This window comes from Musca autumnalis, unplaced genomic scaffold, assembly GCF_047663935.1.
Source record: "Musca autumnalis isolate F117 unplaced genomic scaffold, ASM4766393v1 scaffold_1, whole genome shotgun sequence".
Taxonomy (NCBI): domain Eukaryota; kingdom Metazoa; phylum Arthropoda; class Insecta; order Diptera; family Muscidae; genus Musca; species Musca autumnalis.
The window spans coordinates 174,395,658-174,422,141 of NW_027411644.1; the positions used below are offsets into that span (position 1 = coordinate 174,395,658).

The 26,484-nt window shown below is 38.0% G+C and overlaps 1 protein-coding gene across 13 annotated transcripts in view; it reads right to left on the reverse strand.

The window, feature by feature from the left end:
* Window positions 1-26,484, reverse strand: part of NK7.1 (homeobox protein NK7.1) — a 382,305-nt gene that overhangs the window by 125,029 nt on the left and 230,792 nt on the right. For all 13 annotated transcript variants that reach the window (XM_073959048.1, XM_073959041.1, XM_073959039.1 and 10 more), the window contains one exon: window positions 5,087-5,445. In XM_073959048.1, the coding sequence (XP_073815149.1) occupies window positions 5,087-5,445 (359 nt within the window). The remainder of the gene's footprint in view (window positions 1-5,086; window positions 5,446-26,484) is intronic.

Below are 26,484 nucleotides of genomic sequence, written 5' to 3' on the forward strand. Positions count from 1 at the left end.
AAGCCTTCCATAAAAAGACCTGCTGGTTTTCTACAAGATGACCAACTGGTCCTCCGTACGAAAAGTTTTTATAAGAACACCAACTAATCTTCAGGTTAGCTTTTATTTTCAGGTGGTGTCGTAAGACACTCCGTACGGACTAGGTGATAAAAAGTAGGTCCGAAATCAATATCAAGCGGCGTGTACTCATTGATATGAGAGAAGCTTCCTTGTCCCTTCGGGGATGTTGTGGGAACATAGGTATGTATTATTGTTAAAAAGATATATTAGTTTTCGAAACCAAAGAAGTAAAAAAAATGGGCATACAGGATTTTGTAAGAAGACCACTGAGTCATATATAAGAAGACTTCCTGGTCGTAAAGAAAATTAACTGGCCTTTCATGGGAAACCTGGACTATTTTCTCTTAGAAATCCTACATGTAGTCTATAAGAAGAACCCTTATTGTATATAAGACATATACGACTTTTATAAGGCAATTTACTGGTCTATTACAAGAAGACCTACTAGTCATCTATAAGAATATGTACAGATCTTCTTTAGAAGAAGTCCCAACGATCTTCTTAAGCTATTCCTACAAGGCTTCTATGAGAAGACCTGCTGTTCTTCTATTAAATAAACCTATAAGAAGTCCTACTGGCCTTCTATAACGGTCAATGTGTTTTCTATAAGAAGACCTACTGCTCTTCTATAAGATTTCCAGCTCGCCCCCTAGAACATACTGGTCTCCTATAAGAAGAGCTACTGTCCTTACGTAAGCGGTTTAAATGATTATCTATAAAAGAACCAACTAAATTTCTTTACGCAGACTTAGCGGTATTCTTGAAGAGGTGCATGGAGTCTTCTGTAGAAAGATTTACTGGTGTTAGAATACCCGAGATAAGACTTATTATCCCAGCAGAATGATCTCCACGGCACAAAGCCGTCTACTGAAACCTGAGGAAGTTGTGAGTAAGGGAGACTCATACAAGCCGATCTCTCTTCTCTCGCCAGAAAGAAACAACACTTGACGCCTTAATCTTCCCTAGCTTTAGAAGAAATCACCAAACTGGAATAGAATAACGACTGCCCTTTACGCCATAACCACACATGTATGCAGAGAACTCAACCGGAACAAACCGTTCTTGTGCCACACCATCCTGGTGTAGGAAATTAATGACACTATCCAATCGAGTTTTAAACGATGGCGCCCTGTAGAATAGAAGAGGTAGTTCTCCAGAGAAGGGGTGATATCTTCAGAAATGATCAATCTCTAACTCGTTGGACTTCCACAACCACCGGATGGCGTAAAAATCGTGTCTATACGAACATTAGCTAGTTAATATACACTCACACTAGGACCTACAGGTCAATGGAGTAAGAATTCCGACCACAAATTACACCAAAATTTTGTGGGTCAAAATTGACAGCCTACCGGTGTGGTCTGCTAATGATAGTTACTCGGCGAAAGAAACTTCGAACCTGCCAAAATATTGTCCTGAAAACCGCAACAGGGTATCTTAACATATCGTCAATTGATCACATATTTAATGAAGCCATTTAACCAATTCGGATCATCCGAGCATGCCACTATTATGTGCGATAAACTAAGAAGCAGGAACTAGGTTCTCAAGCTCGTAGTCTTTTCATGTCGCCAATTGATGATGATAATATACATGAGCTTATGTATACAGACCTTGTCCCAGGCAAGTAAGGCGGGGTCTATATTATTTGCAGAAATATGTGCAGAAATACAAAAGAAAACCTCTAGATCAACAAGCTTATACTGCACTACTGACTAAACGCTATCCACACATATGCAGTAGACAGCGCCATCCCATAGTGAGAATAATGTATTGGGGGATCATCCAGCACCCATTGCATCTGGAGAAGTACAACTTCAATGATAGACAGGAGCGATCTTAGTACTATTGGGCGCAGGATGGTGTAGCCAACTCAATTCGTATTGGGGTAGAATTGATAACGCAACACAAAACATTTGCCTGGCGTGGGAAAACGGCCCACACGATACGTTACACCTTTTCAAATGTCTCGTAATGCTTATTCTTTTGATCGCCAGGTCTCTATGGATGCACGAAGTTGAAGACTGAAAACACAGCTTATTTCTAGGAGAAGTAAACTTTGCTATCTGGAGTATATCAATTTCTTTTAAACCAATGAGACATCAATGTTTTCCACCCATTGAGAATCCGAAATATTAAGTTACAGCCACTTCAGTACAAAAATCCTTTAAAAGACTTCAAATCCGGCCGTATGGTTTACCTTCAAATCTGAGAACCCGCCATCAACATTTAAATATGGCTAAAACCTAAAAAAATACAAAAAATCGGAAGGCAGATTTCATGGGAGCTGCATCAAAACGTAGATCTATACCGACAGTTCTCTGCAGCAACTAAGACTTTATACGCAATTTTACTCATTTCTAAAGGATAATGCGGTTAAACCCCTGAAAATATCAAAAATAGGCGGTATCGTTCTATGGGGGCTATATCAGAACGTGGACCAGTACAGGATTCTCAGGAAACGTTTTGTAGCCCAAAGAAGACTAAATACCAATTTTCAACCATTTCCGTGTGATAATGAGGCTAAAACCTTCGAAATACTATATGCTATATCCAAAGCGGTTCTAACAAATTTCGGGGGAAATGTTTTGTAGCCCCAAAGGAGACTTAATACCAGTTTCAGCTATTTCCGTGTGATAATAAGGCTAAACCCTTCAAAATACCGAAAATCGGGAGATACTGTTCAATATTTGGTACTACAGTAAAATCGTATGTACCTAATTATAAAGTTCTATCTTAAATATCTGTATCTTCATTTCAACAGGAATTAAGGAATTTTTATTATTTTAAATATAGTCAAATAACTCGGATATTTTCGGGAGAAATCTTTATAAATTATTATTTCTGATTTTTCGACCTTTCAAGCTCGACGTTTTCAAGCTCGACGTCTAACAGCCTGTTTATGTATTTCGAAACGAAAATGTGTGCGCATAAAACACACCCAAACTTTCCTTTTAGAAATGTTACTTCCTTTGCATTTGATTCAAAACAAAACAAAAATTGAAAAACATACTCGGGTTTGGTAGTGTTTCTTACGTATTAGTTTTCTTATCGACATGCATAAACAGGCTGTATAATTATTTATTTATTGAAATATTAATAATTGCGAAATATTGATATTTCAATAAATAAATATTTAAACCACAACACTTGGACCTCGAGCTTGAAAAATGATTTTTACTTTATGAGAAATCTTTACTTTAGTAGTTTGGTGGCCCTCAAGGCTCTCAAGTCATGGTCTATCCATTGATGTCAGTTACCTTTATGATACTACAATAAACACCCCTGCGTATGATTACCGACAACATTCATACACTCCCACTTCATGTACCTGTGTAAACATTTAACAGTTTTGACATTTCGATGAGTTCACTTGAACTATGAATTTTAAGAGGTCTACTATGAAAACACGCTCTGCAGATGACAAGTTGAATTTGGTTGGTGAAATCGAATCGTAGAATCCGCTTTCTGTGTAAATTAGATATGCAAATTACTTTAATATGCTTAGATTTCCGATTTCGAAATGGCATTGCAGCAGTGTTCTGTACTACCCATAATAGGACGATAGAGGCGGTCCCATATTAAGAGCAAATATACGCATATAATTGTGTAATAATGTCACCTAATTAAGGAATATTATTACATTTCTCTACCGGACAATAGATATATTTGATATTTTCCATTATCAAAAGATAATCAAAAAGGATTCAGACTCAGGGATCGGAGAATCCCACACAAGCGTTTTATGTTTTGAAATGTAGTCGTTGCTACAACAACTGCCACGATGATAAATTACTGGTGAGAATGATAACTTTCGAAATCAGAATCTTCTCGAACTGTTCATATGCTTTTGGTTAATTCTGGAAGCCTACACTTCTCGAGGAGTGTACACACATTCCGTGATAATGTTTTCTAGGCGTCTGGAAAACAATATACCAAAATAAAAAAAAAGTGAAAGAGCATTATGTTCGCATAGTCAGCATTGGGGCTCTGTTCATAGGTCGAAGCCAACAGGAATCCGGCCATATACAAAGTCTTTAATGTTTGAAATCCGGGGCTGGATCCTGCCGAGGACTTCAAATAGAAAGTTACTATTTTATTTGTTGTAGAGCTTTTAAATATTTGAAATCGCATACTCTGCACGACTCAAATTACAGTTAATATTCACCACATGTTTTTTAGCTTAATTAAAATCCTTTTCTTCCCAACTTGTTATACGACCCTCATATAATTGATATACTGTTCTGCATATGTGATTATAATCACACCTAATTTGAGCATTCACAAGCTCATAAACCACACATTTTCTATTTATAAATAATATTATGTTGTTGTCGTTTTTGTTGTTTCTAGTATTTGCTATTAATATTATCCATAATTGGTCATTGAATCTAGGAATTTTCCATACAAAGCTACAGTAGAAGTTAAGCAATCAGCTCAATGAAGCTTTAATTATATAACAAATTTGTTGGTTGGGGTTCAGTTGATGTTACTAGTGGTTTTGATTATGTATTATACCATCAACAATTGGCTAGCTTGCAGAATTAAATCGGTGTAGTAATTATTTTGAAAATTATTGTATAAGTTAATTGTTATTTTATTTTTGTTCAGCTAAGCTAAGCCAATTGAATGAGATAATTGGAGGGATTTTTAAGAAGAAAAGATTAAAATACCATTTTTGCCGGTTATAGACAAAGTTTCTTAATAATCATTTTTAGTTTTGTGTTTGTTTTGTTATTATTTTAAGTTTTTTAATAATAAGGAACCCCTCAGCGTATGATTACCACCAACACTCATACGCTCCCACTACACGTTTTATTCAATAAATTAATCCGCTGAATGAGAGGAATTTTCACGGAGAGACATTTTTACTAAGAAAACTCTTTGGATGTAATTTTTGTTGGTTAAAGATACGGTTTCTTAATGTTATTTTAGCTTTTGAACATTAAACCTCTCGGCGAATGATTATTGAGAACACTAATACGCCAACCACAACCCCTGGTAGAATCTCTCTTAAAAAACTTACCTGCGTCTCGGTAACATTTAACAGCTTTGCCATTTCGGTGCGTTCACTTGAACTAAGGTACTTTTTAATTTCAAATTGTTTTTCCAATTCGAATATTTGACGACCGGTAAATGTTGTTCTCGCCTTCTTTTTGCGTCGGGCATCTGTTGAACCCGAATCGGAATCATCCTCGGTTGTTTCCATACAACTTACAGCTGGTGGTGTAGTACTGATGGCAGGTGGGGCCAAACGTTCACGCATTAAGCTATCACTACTGCCCGAGGGACTGACATCTGGTGGGAGAGTGACACTGCTTGCGGCATGGGCTGAGGACAATTTCTTCTTTTTCATACTATTTTTAACGGCCGTGTGATGAGGATCTGTAATGAAATGCAGAAAATGGAAATTGTAGTCAATATTCATGTTGTATGCTATTAGCCTTCCCACCCTCTTTCTCCCTCTCTCTCTCTCTCTCTCTCTCTCTTCCCTTTGTCAGATACCACTTTTGTTAATTAATTTAATGTGTTTATTTTAATTACACACAAACAAAAGATAATTCAATTTTTAATTCAGTTTCATTATAATTTATTCAACGCAACTTTGGTCATTTGTGTGCAATATTCTGTGGTATTTTATTTGCCATTTGACTTCGTTGACGTCCAGCAGCCGCTTATTGTCTGTCTGTCCGGTTTCCTACCCACAGAGCGTTTCATTAATTAATTGCACATGTTTAATTCACAATATTTATTTTTGTTATTTTTATTGTAATTTTTTCGCAGTGCTCTGTTATAGCATTGCCATTATTTAATATTTGCCCTTTTGCAATTTCCAACCACGTTGTATAATGGTAAAATATTTAATGGTCTCTATGATGAGGTTTTTTTTGCTTTTGGCTGAGAATCTTTATTATTGTAAATGCTGTTTATTTAAAAATGATTTTATAATCAATTGCAGCTGGTCATTAAGTGCATTTTTATTATTTTAAATTGTTTAAAAAGTCAAAACACTTTTGGCGATTTCGAATAAACTTTGGATGATTTCCTGGTGGATGGTGAATGTCATGTTATGGGTCTCATATTATGATTATAACATTGTGTAATAATTCATATGAGAGAAGTTTCCCTTTGTCTCCTCGGAGATTTTGGTTAGAAATTCTTTAATTCAGTAGCAAAACGATGTCAGTAACCTTAGTGATACTATAATACACACCCCTGCTTATGATTACCAACAAAATACATACGCCTCACTACACTTTTTTTATTTAACGACAATAAACCCCACTGCGTATGATTACCGTCAGTACTCATACGCTCTCACATCACATTCTGCAATTTCCCCAAAAAAAAAACTCATCTGCACCTCGATAATATTTAACAATTTTGCCATTTCGATGCGTTTACTTGAACTACACACTTTATATGGTCTACTTTAAAAGCACACTCTGCTAGTGACAAATGTAATTTAGATGCCAAAATATCCATGTAAATCTGATCGCATCGTAGAATCCGTTCTCTGGTTAATCTAGTTATGCAAATGACTTTAATGTGCGTAGGTTTCTGATTTCGAAATGGGGACATGTTAAATTCATCGTAAACATCAATCCCGAGACAGATTTGGATTAGCCTCGCTTTTGCAATCAATACCTTCTTCAACGGGAAGGTTTGGGACACCTTTTGACGTTCAAGGGTGTGATGTCAAAGGGGAAATCAGTCTCATGATAAACCAAGGATGTCGTAGGCTGGGAAGGCTGATTCGGCCCCGGCCTCGAATTGCAGCAAGATCCAAGCGTAGGAAAAAATACCACACAAACTAAGCTAATAAAAAAAACACTAACGTGCGTTAGTTTTAAACGAGCTTCGAGTGGTCGTCATCGATAGAGCTGACCTTGATGGAAAAAATCATATATAATCGAAGGCTGCAGAGTGGGAAGAAACAGCATCAAGATAAGCCAAGGACGCAAAAAGCTGAAAAAACTGACTCAACAGAGGCGTCGACCCTTGGACTTGTGGATTCCACAGGATCAAACTTTTTCACCTAAAACACGATGAAGAGAGTTAGGTCCGCGAAGGAACCACACCCGAAGGCCTGAGACCCAAACCGAGTCAGGAAAAATACCACTGTCAAGGTAGCTTCACAAACTAACCAAAGGTACGATCCCAATACAAAAAGAAGAACACCAAACGACCGATGGTTCTAAACGAGATTCGAGTTAGCTTGATTGAAAATTCAGCGATTAATGATAAACCAAGGATGCAGAGGGATGAGAAGACAGATTCAGCACTGGCCTCGCACCCCTGGGTATGTGGATTCGACCATGGCCAAACTTAATCCACAAAAAACATGACCAGAGTGTTAGATCATCGGAGAAGCCACGCTCGAAAGCCGAGACAGGACTCCAATTTTTCTAACTCCTCTACTGAAGAACACAAAACGACCGATTGCTTAAACCGAGCTTCGAGTGGTTGTCATCGATAGAGGTGACCCTGATGGAGAAATCAGCGACAATTAATGGCTACTTACTTACTTAGCTGGCCCATTACAGAACATTTGTTCCATAGGCCGAACAAAGAAAAGATCTCGATTCCTCTCTATTTGTTGCTTCGCACTCTGGAATACCGCGCCTTTTCATCTCATCATCCACTTGTTCGCGCCATCTATTCCTTGGCCTGCCAATTTTGCATGCACCGCCAAGCGGTCCATATTTATACGCCTTTTTAGCGGGTTCATCGTCGCTCATTCTTATGATATGGCCTAGCCAACGCAATCGCTGCGTTGTCGTTGTATAGCAGATACAGCTCGTGGTTCATGCGACGTCGATATTCACCGTCAACGCAGATTGGTCCGTAGATCTTTCGAAAAATTTTTCTCTCAAACACACCAAGCACTGCCATGTCTGCTTGCGCAAGTGCCCAGGCTTCGGATCCATACATCAGCACGGGTAGTATCAGGTTTTTGTATAGCGTTATTTTTGTTTGACGAGATGTGGCTTTGTTTTTAAACTGCTTACTTAAACCAAAGTAGCATCTGTTGGCCAATACAATTCTTCTTTTTATTTCACAACTGATGTCGTTTGTTGTGTTTACGGAGGTGCCGAAGTAGACGAAGTCTTTTACTACCTCAATATTATAGGAACCAACTTCCACAGTCGGTCCGAGCTCAATGGACGCATTGCGCGTCGACACCATCAACTTGGTCTTCTCACCGTTTACCGCCAGACCCACTTTTGAAGATTCTCCTTCTACCTTTATAAAGGTATCAGTTACTTCTTTTAGTGATCGGCCCATGATGTCTATATCATCAGCATAAGCAAGTAACATGTGACTATTGGTGTATAACCTTTTCCAGCAGGATGTTGAAGAGATCACACGAAGGGCTGTCTCCTTGTCTAAAACCTCTTTTGGTACCAAACTCTTCGGAGAGGTTCTTCCCTATTTTAACTGAGGACCTCGTGTCGTGACATGGCTTGGAATACCTTTGAACGCAGCGGGCTGTCGAAGGCAGCTTTATAATCGACAAAAAGGTGCTAGGTGTCGATCTGCATCTCTTGGATCTTCTCCAGGATTTGCCGCAGGGTAAATATCTGGTCAATGGTGGACTTGCCAGGTCTAAAGCCGCATTGGTATGGTCCAATTATCTCGTTGATCATAGGCTTTAGTCGTTCGCACAATATCCCTGACACGATCTTGTAGGCAATAGGGAGTAGACTTATGCCCCTATAGTTAGAGCATACAGTCTTATCTCCCTTCTTGTGGACGGGACGCAGGATACTCAGGTTCCAATCGTCGGGTACTCGTTCTTCCCGCCAGATGGTGCTAACTAGCTGATGACTACACCTTATCAGCGTGTCGCCTCCGGTTTTGAACAGCTCGGCTGGTAAGCCATCGGCCCCTGCTGCCTTATTATTCTTCAGACGATTTTTTGCTGCACTTGCTTTGCCATTGCGCTGATATGTTATCGGGATGAGGAGTGCTTTGATTAATCAATTGGGCTAGTTGAGTGAAATATGATGTGGCTATCTGTTGCGATTGCAGCTTACCGATGTCTAACTTTCGTGTTGTGTATGTTCGTACTTTGTTTGCTACGTTTAGGCGGGTGCGTACCTTTGCTGCAACAAGGTAGTGGTCCGAATCAATGTTTGCGCCTCGGAACGATCGTACATCCAACACCCTCGATGATTGTCTTCCATCTATCACAACATGATCAATTTGATTTCTTGTTTTATGATCTGGAGACAGCCAGGTGCCCTTATGAATATCGAGATGATTAAATCTGGTACTACTAACTACCATGTTTTTTACAGCTGCAAATTCTATCAGCCTCATACCATTGTCAGATGTTTCACTGTGGAGGCTGAATTTCCTGACTGTTGGGCCAAAGATATTCTCCTTTCCAATTTTGGCATTAAAATCGCCTACAATGATTTTAATGCCATGGGCAGGACAACGGTCTTCTAAGCGCTCGTAAAATATATCTTTGGTCGGTTCGTCCTTTTCTTCAGTGGGAGCATGAGCGCAAATAAAGCTGATGTTGAAGAATTTAGCTTTTATTCGAATTGCAGCAAGTCATTCATTCACTGGGGTGAAGCTTGATACCAGATGTTTTAGCCTCCGACTAACTACGAATCCGCAACCAAACTCATGCAGCTATAATACAGTGCGTCACCTTTAGGTGTTGTTGTGACGCCTTTCCCAATCCATCGTATTTCCTGTATGGCAGTAATATCGGCCTTGTACTCTTCAAGTACTTCTGCCGATGCGAAGACTGCACCTTCTCTATAAAGAGTGCGAACATTCCAGGTGCAGATTCGCAGATCATGGTCCTTAAAACGTTTGAGGGGTTCGTCAACTTTAGAGGGGTTTGTTTTTCTTTTCTTTCGTTTTTTCATAGTAGCCTGTTTTTTTCTAGGGGAGGGTTATTAACCCGACACCCAAACCCAAGTTTTTAACGTTCTTATGGGTAAACGCGCGGCACATGTTAGCTCACTACCTTTAACGGGTGTTAAAGGCAGTTCCCCAGGTGACACCACGGGGAGGTCGGTGTCCACTTGGAATGAAAGAGGGACCAAGATAAATCCTGGGCTTTGCCATGTTAAAACCGGTCAGAACCGTTGCTTGGAAAATCGTCGGCGAGATATTTTGTTATCAGGAGATGGGGATCTTGCAAAACAATTGCAATTCAGTAGTGCCGTCTTTTATAGGGGAGTCAAGGTTATCTGCTGTGGGAATAAGGAATCGTTGGATTACCGTGGCGAAAGTACTTCATGGATACAAGAAATACGAAGGCCACCTCATCAACATCTAAAGATGGTGTATTGCCATGACACCAGACGTGAACTTCGCTGTGGATTTGTAGTTAGCCGAAGGCTTAAACAGATCGCCTCTAGATCCATCACGGTGGATGAAAGATTAACAACAATTCGGATAAAAGCTAAATGCTTCAACACCAGTCTTGTCTGTGCCCATGTCCCGGCCTAAGACAAGGACGTGCGAAGATATTTTTTACAAGCGATTTGAGGCAACATATGATAGATGCCCTGCCCGTAATGACATTGACTAGGCGATTTTAATGCAAAAATTAGAAAGGAGGATATTTTTGGACTAACAGTCGATAAATTTCGCCTGCTCAGTGAAACATAAATAACGGCATAAAGTTGATTGACTTTGAGGCAGCAAAGGACATGGTAATTGGCATCACCAGGTTTAGACATGTCGACATACACCAGGCCACGTGGAACTCTACAGATCAAAAAACAAGAAACCGAAGTTGGCAAGGCACCTCCAGAAATAAGACAAACAAAATCAGTTCTGACATATGGAAGAATATTTATTTATTTATTTATTTCGGTCTATGGAACATAATTTCCTTACAGACTATGATTTAAAAAATATAAGTATTTACAAAAAAAAAAAGAAAAACATATTTTTAATCAAATTTAGTTAAAAAATATAATTTAAAATTATCTTTTGAAATGCTGAATTCTATACACTGGTTAAATTTCTTTTGGTATTTCATGTTAATGGAATTGATAAAACAAAAAGTCCGTGTTAATGGGCTATGATTAGCATAGTTAACGCGGTGTAGGCAAACGTTAAACACATCGGTATATCTCATTTGCCTAGGTGGTACATAAAACGGTATACGCGATATTAATTCTGGAGAATCAATTGAATCATTAATCAAATCAAAAACAAAGAGAGCCGAATTAATTTTTCTACGATGCTCAAGAGTTTGTAATCCCAAAAACAAACACTTAGAAATGTATGTGGAATGGCAAATGGAAGGAAAAGATTTTAAAGCATGTTTAACAAATAATCGTTGAATTCTTTCTACGCGGGAGGTATGGGATATACCATGTGGATCCCAAATAATTGAAGCATATTCAACTCTAGATCTCACAAAAGCTGTGTAAATAACTTTTAGAGTGCAAGGATCAGTAAAGTCATTACAATTTCTCTTAATAAATGCTAACATTTTATAAGCTTTCGGAAGCATGTAATCGATATGAGGCACAAACGACATGGCTGAATCGAAAACAACCCCAAGATCACGAATAGTTTCAACTGTCGTCAATGTATGTTCACCAAGTTTAAAGCGGTATGAAATAGGATGATGGGATTTGTTATATGATATGTGAAAACATTTAGAGATATTTAAAGGTATTCTATTCGAAATGCACCAATTGTATAGATTATCAAGATCAGCCTGCAGATAAACTGCATCCAATAATGAATCTACTTTCGAAAAAATCTTAAGATCGTCTGCGTAAAGCAGGAATTGGGATCTAAAGAAACAAGAAGAAATATCATTAATGAACAAATTGAAGAACAAGGGACCTAATACGCTCCCCTGTGGAACACCAGATGTTTGAACATATGGTGTAGAAATGAAATCAGCAATCCTTACTCTACAGATTCTATTTGATAAGTAGGAATCAATCCATTGTAAAAAAGATGAGTGGAAGCCTAAACATTGTAATTTGTATATTAATATCGAATGGGACACTTTATCAAAAGCTTTGGAGAAGTCCGTATATATTGTCTCAACTTGGCTTTTATGCTCCAAGGCTGAGATGCAATATTCACTAAATGTTGCAAGATTTGTAACTGTGGATCTGCCAGTGAAAAATCCGTGCTGTTGCGGAGAAATAACTGATTTTGTTAAGAAAAACAGCCTTTTATATACAATACGCTCAAATAACTTTGACACGCAGGATAATTTAGATATAGGCCGGTAACAAGAAACATCATGTTTATTGCCGCTTTTAAAAACTGGGGTGATTGATGCTGTTTTCCAGCAGTTTAAAAATATTGGCAAAGACATTGTAACGTGGTTTTCTTATCAGCTGGGTAAGTCCATTCACGTCCATTCAGAAATTTAGATCAATAAATTCTACTATGTTCTATTTCAATAAAATGCGATAGTGTGATAGGCTTGGCAATGCTTTTCGAAATATCTGCGAGCCAATCTCCGTATGGTTAAACGTATTGAACAACAAGGCAGGTTCTGTGCGCAAGCAGATCCACGTAAGTAAGTAAGTAAGAATCCCAACCAAGAGACAAGGTCATGATCGGATAATGGGGGTCTTGTCATTACGGTGTCAGTAACTATTCAAAGGCAAGATTGTTTAGAAACGCGTGATTGTAAGCTGTACTTTTGTACGGTTTGGATAAGATTCCGTTCAGCACTAAGTTTCAAACATATATTTTTATTTCAGCGGAATGTTGTTCTGGCATTTCTAAACGTAACTTAAAATATGTTCTAAAAACCTTGTTGCGTATGACTATTGGCGTATGTTATACGCATAGTGGTTTTAAAGCATTGTTAGACTAATTACATAACTATGACTTGTTCAGAATCCTTTTTCGACATGTACGTAAAAATTATTGTAGAATTTAAGACATTTCATGATAAATTTTAAAAATGATTTTTTTTTTCATTTAAATTCATTATTATTAAAAACACATTTATTTTTGGTTCTAAACATTTTTATTAGGCAATTAAGCAAAACTAAATGCTGCAAATAACTGCGTGTCTGTTGTGTGAATATTAGCATAAAAAAACAAACAAAACAACAACAAACTTAACCAAGAATTTATGACAAGTTTAATGAATGCCCAGTTTTTGTAGAAAAACAGCAGCAGCAACAACAACAAGATTGCTATTTAAATGAAAAATACTTGTTTTGTGGCTATCTGTTTGCCATTATGACCAACTAGATAAATAGACAGACAGACGGACGGATATATTTTGACATTTTCATTTGAAATTGAAATCCATAAATTCAATTAAATTTGCCACCAATTCTAACGATTGACCAATATTTGTGTGTGTGAGTATAACTAACTAAGCATTATATCATGTTTGTGATAAGCGTGTACATATTTTGCAATGTTGTGTATTTTAATATACGATTTATTGATTTTTTTTATTATTATACCCTATACCACAATGTGGAAAAGGGTATAATAAGTTTGTTTTCCCAAAAATTCATGTAACGCCGCGAAATATTCGTCGTAGACCCCTCATGTGGTATACCAAACTTCATATCTCGACGAGATAAAGCGATTTAGCGATGTGTGTCCGTCCGTCCGTCCGTCCGTCTGTCCGTCCATTAAAAATTGTAATCAAGCTAGAGGCCGCAATTATGGACCGATTGTCACGAAATTTAGTATGGAGGTCGGGTTTGGACCAGAATAGAACTGATTAGTTTTTGGCGATGATCGTGAAATGTTAAAGGGATGAAATGGACCAAAAACAAAATTTTTGCTCGATTTTGTAGCCGCTCTGTAGGTCGCAATAATAGTCCGATCGGCGCGAAATTTTAAACGTAGTTTTGGTTTGAGATGAAGAAGTAGCGTGCAAGTCAACGGTATGATCGGATAATATTTAGCGGGTTAAATTGATCAAAACTTTTGTGTGAAAATTGGTAAAATTTCTAATGCACATCTTATAACTTTATCCCAAGAAGACGCGTTTAGTGGTATAGGGTATCACATGGTCGGCCCCGTCCGACTATAGTCTGTTCTTACTTGTTCTGTTTACATTTGATGTATGTATATGTTTGGATTTTGAAAAGTACATGAAAAGTTATTTAAATGGATTATTTAAATTAATAGCCAATTTGAATTCAAATACAAAATACAAAATTTTAAAATTAAAAGGTTTTTTATTGGTCACGAGAGACATTTGGTAATCTTTTGGTCTGTTCCTTTACTTTAAAGCATGGTAAAAGTGGCAAAAGTATAAAAGTTGCAAACTGCTTATATCAATTGTATACTTACATCAAGCAAAGGAATGCTTTTTGAGTAAAAAGTAGTAAGACTTGAAGATTCTTGCACGTAAAGGAACTGAGCTTTAGCTAGTAAAATATGGATGCTGTGGAACACCGTTTTCTGTATTGGAAACATTCTTATTGTCCTACAGCAGTGCAGTGCCTAGGACAGTTTTGTGCTCAACCGACGTCATTAGAATATCCTTAATCCTCAGAAGATAAAGTACCAACTAAACTTACAAAAGACCCACAAATTTTAAAAATCTGCAAAAAACCACATGTCGTATAAGTAACGTCAATAGTTATGCGCCCCAATAGTTATACGTAATTTGCTTATATAACCTTTGTTCTCATATTAGACAATGTTTTTTCCATTTAACTTAAAACAAGTAAGAAAAGCGTTAAGTTCGGTCGGGCCGAACTTTTTATACCCTCCACCACAAATTTCAGCCATTTCGGTGGATTAATGTGGCCACAACCTTCAAAATACCGAAATTCGGAAGGTACCGTTCTATGGGGGCTATATGATGGCGTGGACCTATACCTACAAATTTGTGGAGGAAAGTTTTATACGCCTAAAGAAGACTAAATACCAAATTTCAGCCATATCGGTGTGATAATTATGCTAAAACGTTCAAAATATCGAAAATCGGGAGATATTGTATTATGGGGGCTATATCAACACGTGGACCTATATAAACATTTTATGGTAGAAATGTTTCTTAGCCTCTGGAAACACAAAATACAAAGTTACAACCGATTCTTTGGTAAAATGGATCTAATACATTCAAAATATTTCAAAATGACGCGTACTTTATAAGGGGTCTTATGTGGGGACTATACCAAAACGTGGACATATATAACCCAACTTTGGTAGGAATGTTTTCTGGCCTCTGAAGACACAAAATACCAAATTACAACCAATTCTGTGGTCAAATGGGTCTAACACATTCAAAATATATTAAAATGACGCGTACTTTATATGGGGCCTTATATGGGGGCTATACCAAAACGTGGACCTATATAACCCAACTTTGGTAGGAATATTTTTTGGCCTCTGGAGACACAAAGTAACAAATTACAACCAATTCGGTGGGAAAAGTCCTACGTACATATAATATATTTTCCCAAAATTTTATCAACCTACGTCAATCCGTTCGGACGCTAGAGTGATTTCCACAGACGGACAGACGGACGGACATGGCTATATCGATGTAGAATTGCACGCTGATCAAGAATATATATACTTTGTGGGGTCTACAATGATTATTTCGAGTAGTTACAAACGCAGTGACAAACTTAATATATCCCCATCCTATGGTGGAGGGTATAAAAATGTTGACCTAACCTGTCTTTGCTTATCATACATTTTTCTAATTTTTTAAAGAACTATAAAAGTCCACCAAGATAAAAATTACAAAACCATTTGAATTACCCTCCTCTTTCTAACATTTGAAATCATAATAAAACAATTAAGGCTAACTGGTGGCACGCAGGCAATTGCAAGTTCGCAAATCGAGGGGTAAGCAAATGCAATTAAATTAGAAACAAACAGAAAAAAATAATTGTTAATGACACCAACAACAGATCAGCTCAAATAGCTGCAACAAACTTAACAACGTTATTGTCGGCTGGCTGCCTGCTTGCCTGGCAGTTCAAAATGCTATTTAGCAACTAAATAGCAAATGGTGGGGATTAGTTGAAATGAAAAACAAATGTACAATTAATTAACACTAACAACAGTGAAAACAACAACAAACAACAACACTTGCTCCGTAGCAAGTTGTAGTAGCAACAATCATGACAGCTATAGTTACGACTACACAATCGAATGAATTGAATGTTACGACTTTGAAACGGAATCATTTTCCAATTTAAACACGTACCAAACACCAGCACCACCACCATCACCAACACCAGCCAGCACTGCCATTAGAGCCCAGACTATTAGAAAAAAATATATATGACCGACACTCGCCTGCACTCAATGAAAATGCAACGACGATGATGATGATGGTGATGAGGCAGACAATAACACCCACTCATTGAATGGAATGAACGACCAAACTTGTGTGAATACATGGACGGACGGACAGACAGACGTATGAACCGAACGAACAAACAATCTATAAATTGAATGGTTGGGTCGTTCAATGGATTGATTGCTCACCAATTTTAAGTTGAATTGCAATGCAATGCAATTTCTAAATGCATTCCATATTGAAATGTCTAACTAACGTTATGTTCGGTGATGGTTCGAAGACGAGGAAAGTGCTATGGGAATAGGTTGAAAACAATTTTCATTTCATGGATTTTAATATCAACAATTTAGTTTGAATCATGCAATGAATATTGATGATGATTTGTGTTGTGATCATCATAAGGCGATGTAAATGTTTTAACCTAAATTTTGAAAAAAATATCTGCAGTCAATTTATATTATTTGAAATGAAACTCGTGGAAAGAGATGAATTGTTTCCTTTATATGGATCGTATAATTATTAGCTTTGATTATGTATATTTTAGATGGTTCGGAAAGTTATTTCAAATGGTAATTATTTTGTTTGGAAATCTAGGCGTATACATTACCACAAAAGTTATACGCGCTAGAGGAATATTGTTTTTTTTTACTGGAAACTCAACTACGTTTTAAAATACAACTTTGTTTTTCCAACTCGAAACCTGACGAGTTTGGCGTAGGAGATGATATATTCCCAAATGTATTTTCTGTTCCAGAAACTTCAAAAATCCATTATTTTTGAATTTTTTAAATTTGTAAAGGAAAAAAAATCAAAATTTAAATATAGTAAACTCTTGCAGGTTCTGGTAGAGATCGATAGATTGCATATTTAGTAGCATCGATCTTTGATCTTTTCCTTACTGTGTTTTCAAATACTGTGAAATGATGCATTTTTTACTTGTCTATTAATAACTAAATTAACTTTTGTTCCATTTAAATATTGACAAAGGTCGTGCACAAAACACTTTCACTTCATATGATATATGGAATAAAGTTATATATGATATAAAACAAGTGAGAAAAGGCTATAGCCAACCTATTTTGCATCATAATAGAGGTGACATATTCCTCATCTATTAACGGGCGTTCCCCTTGGAATACGCCTACTGGAAGCGAAGATATTCTCATTTGAATAAAACGTTAAATGTTCTCCACATGAGTGTTTTGCCCATTCCGGCGCCTGACCAGACCTGTACCGTGATTTCAAAAAAAGAGAATAGTAAAAAAGCGTTATGTTCGGCCGGACCGAACTTGTTATACCCTACACCATAAAATATTCTGAACTAAAGCGGAATAATTATTTTCATTCCTGTCCACAATTTTAGGCGGAGATATTTTGTAACCACTGATAGGGGATGGAAGATACCAAGCAACGGTCCTGACCGGTTGTAACATGGCAAAGCCCAGGATTTATCTTGGTCCCTCTTTCATCTCAAGTGGACACTGACCTCCCCGTGGTGTCACCTGGGGAACTGCCTTTAACACCCGTTAAAGGTAGTGAGCTAACATGTGCCGCGCGTTCGCCCATAAGAACGTTAAAAACTTGGGTTTGGGCGTCGGGTTAGTAACCCTCCCTTAGAAAAAACAGTCTACTATGAAAAAACGAAAGAAAAGAAAAACAACCCCCCCTAAAGTTGACGAACCCCGCAAACGTTTTAAGGACCATGATCTGCGAATCTGCACCTGGAATGTTCGCACTCTTTATAGAGAAGGTGCAGTCTCCGCATTGGTAGACATACTTGAAAAGTACAAGGCCGATATTACTGCCATACAGGAAATACGATGGATTGGGAAAGGCGTCACAACAACACCTAAAGGTGACGCATTGTATTATAGCTACCATGACGTAAAGCATGAGTTTGGTTGCGGATTTGTAGTTAGTCGGAGACTAAAACATCTGGTATCCAGCTTCACTCCAGTGAATGAAAGACTTGCTGCAATTCGAACAAAAGCTAAATTCTTCAACATCAGCTTTATTTGCGCTCATGCTCCCACTGAAGAAAAGGACAAACAGACCAAAGATATATTTTACGAGCGCTTAGAAGAAACATATGACAGTTGCCCTGCCCATGGCATTAACATCATTCTAGGCGATTTTAATGCCAAAATTGGAAAGGGGAATATATTTGGCCCAACAGTCGGGAAATTCAGCCTCCACAGTGAAACATCTGACAATGGTATGATGCTGATGGACTTTGCAGCTGCAAAAAACATGGTAGTTAGCAGTACCAGATTTAATCATCTCGATATTCATAAGGGCACCTGGCTGTCTCCAGATCAGAAAACAAGAAATCAAATTGATCATAGATGGAAGACATTCATCGAGCGTATTGGATGTACGATCGTTCCGAGGCGCAAACATTGATTCGGACCACTACCTTGTTGCAGCAAAGGTAGGCACCCGCTTAAACGTAGCAAACAAAGTACGAACAGACACAACACGAAAGTTAGACATCGGTAAGCTGCAATCACAACAGATAGCCACAGCATATTCCACTCAACTAGCCCAATTGCTTAGTCAAAGCACTCCTCATCCCGATAACATATCAGCGCAATGGCAAAGCATTGCCCACTCCATGCAAACAGCCGCAAAATCCATACTTGGATACCAGAGACCTCCACCAAGGAATCCATGGTATGACCAGGAGTGTCGTGCTGCCACCGAAGAGAAAAATGCGGCATATAAGGCTACTTTACAATCCGTAGCAACGCGTAGCGCACGAGAGAGATACAGGGAGAAAAGGAGAGAGGAGAAACGTCTTTTCCGCAGGAAAAAGAGAGAGATGGAAAAGCGGGAGTGTGAAAAAATCGAGATGTACAGGAGCCAGAATAAAGTCCGAAAATTCTACCAAAGAGTGAAGCATCAAACTGATGGCTTTGGTACAAGCACATCCTCCGGTAGAGACCAGCAAGGTAATTTGGTAACTGATACAGATAGTGTACTCAGGATATGGAAAGAACATTTTTCAAATCTGTTGGTATCCAATAGCAGCGAAGACGACGAAGATACCACAGTCCCAATCCCAGAAGATGGTACTGAATGTATACCGCCCAGCCAAGATGAGGTAAAGACAGCAATAAATCGGCTGAAGAATAATAAGGCAGCAGGAGCCGATGGCTTACCAGCCGAGCAGTTCAAAACCGGAGGCGACACGCTGATAAGGTGTATTCATCAGCTAGTTAGCACCATATGGCAGGAAGAACGAGTACCCGACGATTGGAACCTGAGTATCCTGTGACTCGTCCACAAGAAGGGAGATGAGACTGTATGCTCTAACTATAGGGGCATAAGTCTACTCCCTATTGCCTATAAGATCGTGTCAGGGATATTGTGCGAACGACTAAAGCCTATGGTCAACGAGATAATTGGACCATACCAATGCGGCTTTAGACCTGGCAAGTCCACCATTGACCAGATATTTACCCTGCGGCAAATCCTGGAGAAGACCCAAGAGATGCAGATCGACACCTACCACCTTTTTGTGGATTATAAAGCAGCCTTCGACAGCCCGCTACGTTCAAAGGTATTCCAAGCCATGTCTGAATTTGGTATCCCCGCAAAGCTCATCCGTCTTTGCAAAATGACTTTAACTGACACGAGGTCCTCAGTTAAAATAGGAAAGAACCTCTCCGAAGAGTTTGGTACCAAAAGAGGTTTCAGACAAGGAGACAGCCTTTCGTGTGATCTCTTTAACATCCTGCTGGAAAAGGTTATACGAGAGGCAAACGTCAAAAGAAGTGGCACAATCTACACCAATAGTCACATGTTACTTGCTTATGCTGATGATATAGACATCATAGGCCGATCAGTAAAAGAAGTAACTGATACCTTTATGAAGGTCGAAGGAGAATCTGCTAAAGTGGGTCTGGCGGTAAACGGGGAGAAGACCAAGTTGATGGTGTCGACGCGCAATGCGTCCATTGAGCTCGGACCGACTGTGGAAGTTGGTTCCTATAATATTGAGGTAGTAAAAGACTTCGTCTACCTCGGCACCTCCGTAAACACAACAAACGACATCAGTTGTTAAATACAAAGAAGAATTATATTGGCCAACAGATGCTACTTTGGTTTAAGTAAGCAGTTAAAAAACAAAGCCACATCTCGTCAAAGAAAAATAACGCTCTACAAAACACTGATACTACCCGTGCTGATGTATGGCTCCGAAGCCTGGGTACTTGCGCAAGCAGACATGGCAGTGCTTGGTGTGTTTGAGAGAAAAATTCTGCGAAAGATCTACGGACCAATCTGCGTTGACGGTGAATATCGACGTCGCATGAACCACGAGCTGTATCTGCTGTACAACGACATCAATATTGTTAAACGTATCGAGATGCAGCGATTGCGTTGGCTAGGCCATATCATAAGAATGAGCGATGATGACCCCGCTAAAAAGGTGAATAAACACGGACCGCTTGGCGGTGCACGCAGAATTGGCAGGCCAAGGAATAGATGGCGCAAACAAGTGGATGATGAGATGAAAAGGCGCGGTATTCCAGAAAGCGAAGCAACAAATAGAGAGAATTGGAGATCTTTTCTTAGTTCGGCCTATAGAACAAATGTTCTGTGATGGGCCAGCTAAGTAAGTAAGTAAGTAAGATACCTAAATAAGGTAAAAAAGCATAAAAATTTATTTACTTCGTCGGGAACCTTATATGGGGATATATCGAAGTGTTGACCTATGTTTTTGATGGAGAAGTTTTGTGACCACTGGGTACCTCAAATGTCGAATTGTATATATTTGAGTTAAAAATTGTAGCTAAAAACCTAAAATCGGACGGCTTCGTTATATGGGGGCTATACCAAACCATGGACCTATTTTGACAATTTATATAGGGGGCTATTACAAAAACATGGACCTATGTTAACAGTTTTTGTGGAGATGTTGTGTGACCACTGGGAACCTCAAATGTCGACTTACAAATATTTTGGTTCGAAAATTGTAGCTAAAATCTTCAAAATACCGAAAATCGGGAGGTACGGTTATATGGGGGCTGTTTTAAAACATGGACCTATGTTGACAGTTTTTAGCGGAGATGTTTTGTGATCACTAGGAACCTCAACTGTCATATTACAGGTAGTTCGGTTAAAAATTGTAGCTAAAATCCTCAAACTACGGAAAATCGGAAGGTACCGCTATATGGGGGCTATACCAAACCATAGACCTTTGTTGACATTTTTTAGTGAAGATGCTTTGTGATCACTAGGAACCTCAACTGTCAAATTACAGGTATTTTGGTCAAAAAATGAAGTTAAAATCCACAAAATCCCGAAAATCGGGAGGTACCGCTATATGGGGGCTATTCCAAAACATGAACATATGTCGAAATTTTTTGCTGAGTATCTTTTGTGATCACTAGGAACCCCAACTGTCGTAGTTTGGTCAAAAATTTTAGCTTAAATTCTCAAAATACCGAAAATCGGGAGGTACCGTTTCATGGGGGCCATACCAAAAAGTGATCCGATATAGCCCATCTTCGAACTTGACCTGCCTTTGGATAAAAGACACTCGGGTGCAAAGTCGCCAACCAGAGCTGTGATATTCGTCATTATAACTAAAATCGCAAAAATGAAAAGTTGGGTTTTATTGGCGGCTATTGCGATATCTTCGTTGTTTGACTACCTACGACACCCTACTTTACATCGCTGATATTTTCCCCTTATGGAAGCTAAGATATTTGCTTTGGAAAGAACGTTGACTTTTTCTCCAAATAAGTTTTTTGTCCATTCCGACCCCTAAATGTGATCCTACCGTCACCAAAATCCGATCAAAATTGCGACCTGTAGTGTGAATACAAAGTTTAGATGGACAGACACACATATCCAGATCGACTCAGCTCGTCGAGACATTCATTTTGGTATATATAAGTATAGGTTTATGACCATTATTGCGAAGTGTTATACACTTTTTGGGCAAAACCAACTTGTAATACCCTCCCCACATAGTGGAATATGGTATAATGATATCTATGTAATGATATAGCAATAAATTTGGTAAGAAACAAAAGCTTATGTCATTTTGGTTATAGCGTGTGGCTTTAACGCTTGTTTTGAGTTATATATGTGTGTGCTTAAATCGACTCCAAAAAATGTCAAAAATCTAATATATGAAAACTGTAAAAGTTTTTTGTGTGCGAGCTTTTTTTTTTATCGAATCTTCTTATAATTAAGATTTTATCTAATCTTGGGTAAAAGCTCATCAAAATATGCTACAGGGATACGAGCTTGTAAAAAAGTCATAACCCTAACATAGCTTGTTTAAAAGATAGTATTTGACAATAGTAAAGAAAGAAAAAATAATAGAAATCCTTTGTAAGAAAATTCAAGAAACTCCCGTTTTTTCTACCTTTACCATTATAAAATCACTTAAGGAAGTGCTCTAAAAAACCAAAGGTATTTTCTTATTCACTGGACTCCAACAAAATCGAATTAATACAGCAGAATAATTTTTGTGTAATTATAGTGTGACTGCTGTCCTCAGAGTTTTATGTACTCCATCTATAGCAGCTGATACATGAACGAACACAAAAGCTTATCAAATATTGCTACAACAATTGCCCAATATTTCATCTCTAAATATTAACTAAAAACTAATATTTTTCTCAGTGTAGCTTGTGTGTCAAAAACTGACTGTCTATTTATGAAATATTAATAATTGTTATCGCTGTATCATGGCAGTTATTTTTATTTTTGTTGTAATATTTATTTGTCGCTGTTATTCTTTATTTTTAGTTTTTTTAGTGTCTGTAATTGAACAGCAAAAGTCATTAATCGATAGACACTCGTTCGGTATGGTTCAGGCCAGTCAGTCAATGGTTCATGATTTGCATACTAAAATAAAAAAACACGCTTTTCAGTAGTGAAGAACAACAATCGAAACTATTTGTGAGGTTCTCAGGTGGCTGGTGGTGTTTTATTATTGTGTTAGCCCCCCATTGTATTAAATGTGTTGTTAACTTGTTCAAAATATTGCTGGAATTGTTCGTTGTCGTTTTTTTGTTTTTCATTGTATAGGATACCATATTAAGGGGTAATTAGAAAACAAAAACAAAAATCAATAACAACAAATCCTATGGAAATAAATAACAACAACCACCACAGTTCTGTTGACGTTGTCGCTGTTTTGACCCAGACTAAAGTGAGACTGATTTAGTAGAATTGTTGTTATCATTATAACGAATCGAAATTGTAAATAGCTGCGGTTAAGTCTTAATGCTTATTTGCCATTTCAAATTTGGTATTTTGAATGCAGGTTTTGTATTTAATTATCAATTAATAAAGTGTAAAAATAATACATTTTTTCCGAATAACTAATTGTATATTCAATTAACAAAAATTGATGAATTCAAAAGTACAGGTAGAAAAATTGTCGTAATTAATTAATAATTTTGAAATTATTAAGCATTGTAATGACGGGGAGAACAATAGAAATAAGAATTGTAGAGGGAAAATAATGAAAACCGGTTTGTAAGGGTTTCAATAATATAATTTTATTAGTTGCAGTTTCCAAAAGTTTTCTAATTACTTTCGTGCGTATGATTATTGCCGTTATGTATTCGCATTGGTACCGTATGTAGGTTAGGGTTATAACTGTTTGCCTTTTTTCTCAGAAAGGATTTTCTGCAGCGGAAATGAATGAACTTTTGCTTATTAATTACTTAAATAACGTCTATTCTATTTAAGGATTAAAAAAGTCAAGCACAAACCAATTTGAAATTATACGTATTTTTTATTTTTGCCTGCACTGGAAGAATTCTGCTACCGTCAATCATGTGGTCGTAGATTTTGTGGCGAATATTTGCATATACCTTGCATGGAAAAAAGTGGTAATATAAGTCAAATAGGTGTTCAGCCTTTCACATATGGCATCAGGGAAGGTACGTGACGCCAAAATCGTTCAATCATCCGCACTCGTTCTCTCAATGTCGTCTGGAGGGGGTAGAATACAGGAGAGGCAAAGGTTAAACAGTTCCGGAGAAATCACCCAACTCCCAGTTTCACTCTATGGGGTTTGGACTTCTTGTTCCTGAATTCCTCGTTCTACTGTTGTCCACACATATAATTGATTGTCAATCCGGAAGGTTGTCTGGTCGATATCCTCAAACAGGGTGGAGTGCTTGACAGGATCAAAGGCTTTTGATAAGTCAAGTGCCACCATCACTGTTTTATCAAACGGCTTGCTCTGGTTGAGTCCTCGACTAATATGTGTGGAGATGGCGTGCAGCGGCAACTTGATAGCTATTTCTGACGCTGGGGAGGACTAAAGCTCAAGGGTTTTTGCTACGGGCGACAAAAGCGAAATCGGTCTGTACAATTCACCTTTGCCCGGCTTCAGTAGGCGAACCACCCTGCCCATTTCCAGACTTCTGGAACGATGTGCATGGCTAGCGATAGGTTGAGAACTTAATGGTATACTCGACTTCCGGCACATCCAACAGTTTTAGATTACTTTTTATTTTCCATCAGGGCCCAACACTTTGGATGTTTTAGCGTTCCTGAAGACATTTGCAACATTATCCATTGTGGTGGTTCAATCTTCGCCCCTGTCACTCCCGGGGTGCTCGAACAATTTCGATTGAAATAACTTGCGCACCATTTGGGATCAGTCAACGTAGCGTCGCAAAAATTTAGCCTTCTGCCGTTTCTGTTAATGTGATTATGATAGATGCCTGTCATATCTGTGTTTGTGTGTTGAAGAAGTTTGATAGCATACTTCTGAGCTTGTAGTTTTATTTCGTCTGTGACTAAGTTTATACGAAGATCTCTGTGTAGATCGGAATTTCTTACGTACCATGGAGCTTTTGCTATAGATCGTAGGATTTTATTTTGTATTTTTTGTATCTTTTGGATTTCGGGTTGATTTGCACTTCCCCATAACTGTATACCATATGTCCATATGGGTTTAATAATTTGTTTATATACAAGTAGTTTATTGGTTATAGTAATGTTTGGCTTTGTTGAGAAGATCCAATTTAGTTGATTTAATTTCAGTTTAATTTCTTGCACTTTTTTCTTCACGTGCTCTTTCCACTTAATCTTTATATCAAGAGTCATTAGTAGGTATTTTGCTGTGTTAGCATATGGAATTTTGATGTTGTTTATGAAAATTGGTGGTGTGCGTGGGTTATTTTTATTAGTTAAAAGCATATGAATTGATTTACTTTCATTTAATTTAAGTCTCCACTTTTTTGTCCATGTTACTACTCCTTAAAGAGCTGTTTTTAGTTTATCTGTTGCGATTTCTTCTGTTTTACCACTGGCTAATATAGTTGTATCATCAGCAAATGTACCGAATGTAGACTCTGGCGATATTGGCATATCGGATATATATAGGGTATAGGAGTGGGTGCCACCGTGGTGCAATGGTATGCACACCCGCCTTGCACGCAGAAGGTCGTGGGTTCGATTCCCCGGCCAGGCAACATCAACATTCTCAACGGTGGCAAAATACCCCTCAGTAATGTTGGCGACATTTCCTGAGTATTTCAGCCATGTAAAACTTCTCTATAAAGTGGTGTCGTACGACAAGCCGTTCGGACTCGGCGATAAACAGTAGGTCCCATATCATTGAGCTAATATGAATCGGGGTGCACTCATTGATATGAGAGAAGTCTCCCCTGTCCCGTCTGGGATGTTTGTGGAACAATTATATTATATATAGGGTATAGGAGTGGCCCAAGGACACTCCCTTGAGGCACACCTGCTCTTATTGGTTTTAGTGATGAGTACTCATATTCAACTTTCACTCTAAAAAAACGTTCTTCCAAGTAAGATTTTAATATTTCAAACATTTCTGTAGGTAAATATTCGTGTAGTTTAAATAACAGGCCTTTATGCCATACCTTATCAAAGGCTTGACTTATATCCAGAAAAACTGCAGATACTACTTCTTTCTTATCAATCGCTGTTTGCGCTATATTTGTTATTCTGTGCACTTGTTCAATTGTAGAATGTTTTTCTCGAAAACCAAATTGATGTGTAGGTTTTAAAGTTCTGATTTCAGCTATTTTTTGAATCTGGTAGCAAGAAGTTTCTCAAATATTTTGGACATTATTGGAAGCAAGGATATTGGCCTATAAGATTTCAAGTCATTTGGTGGCTTACCAGGTTTCTCTACGACGATTATTTCC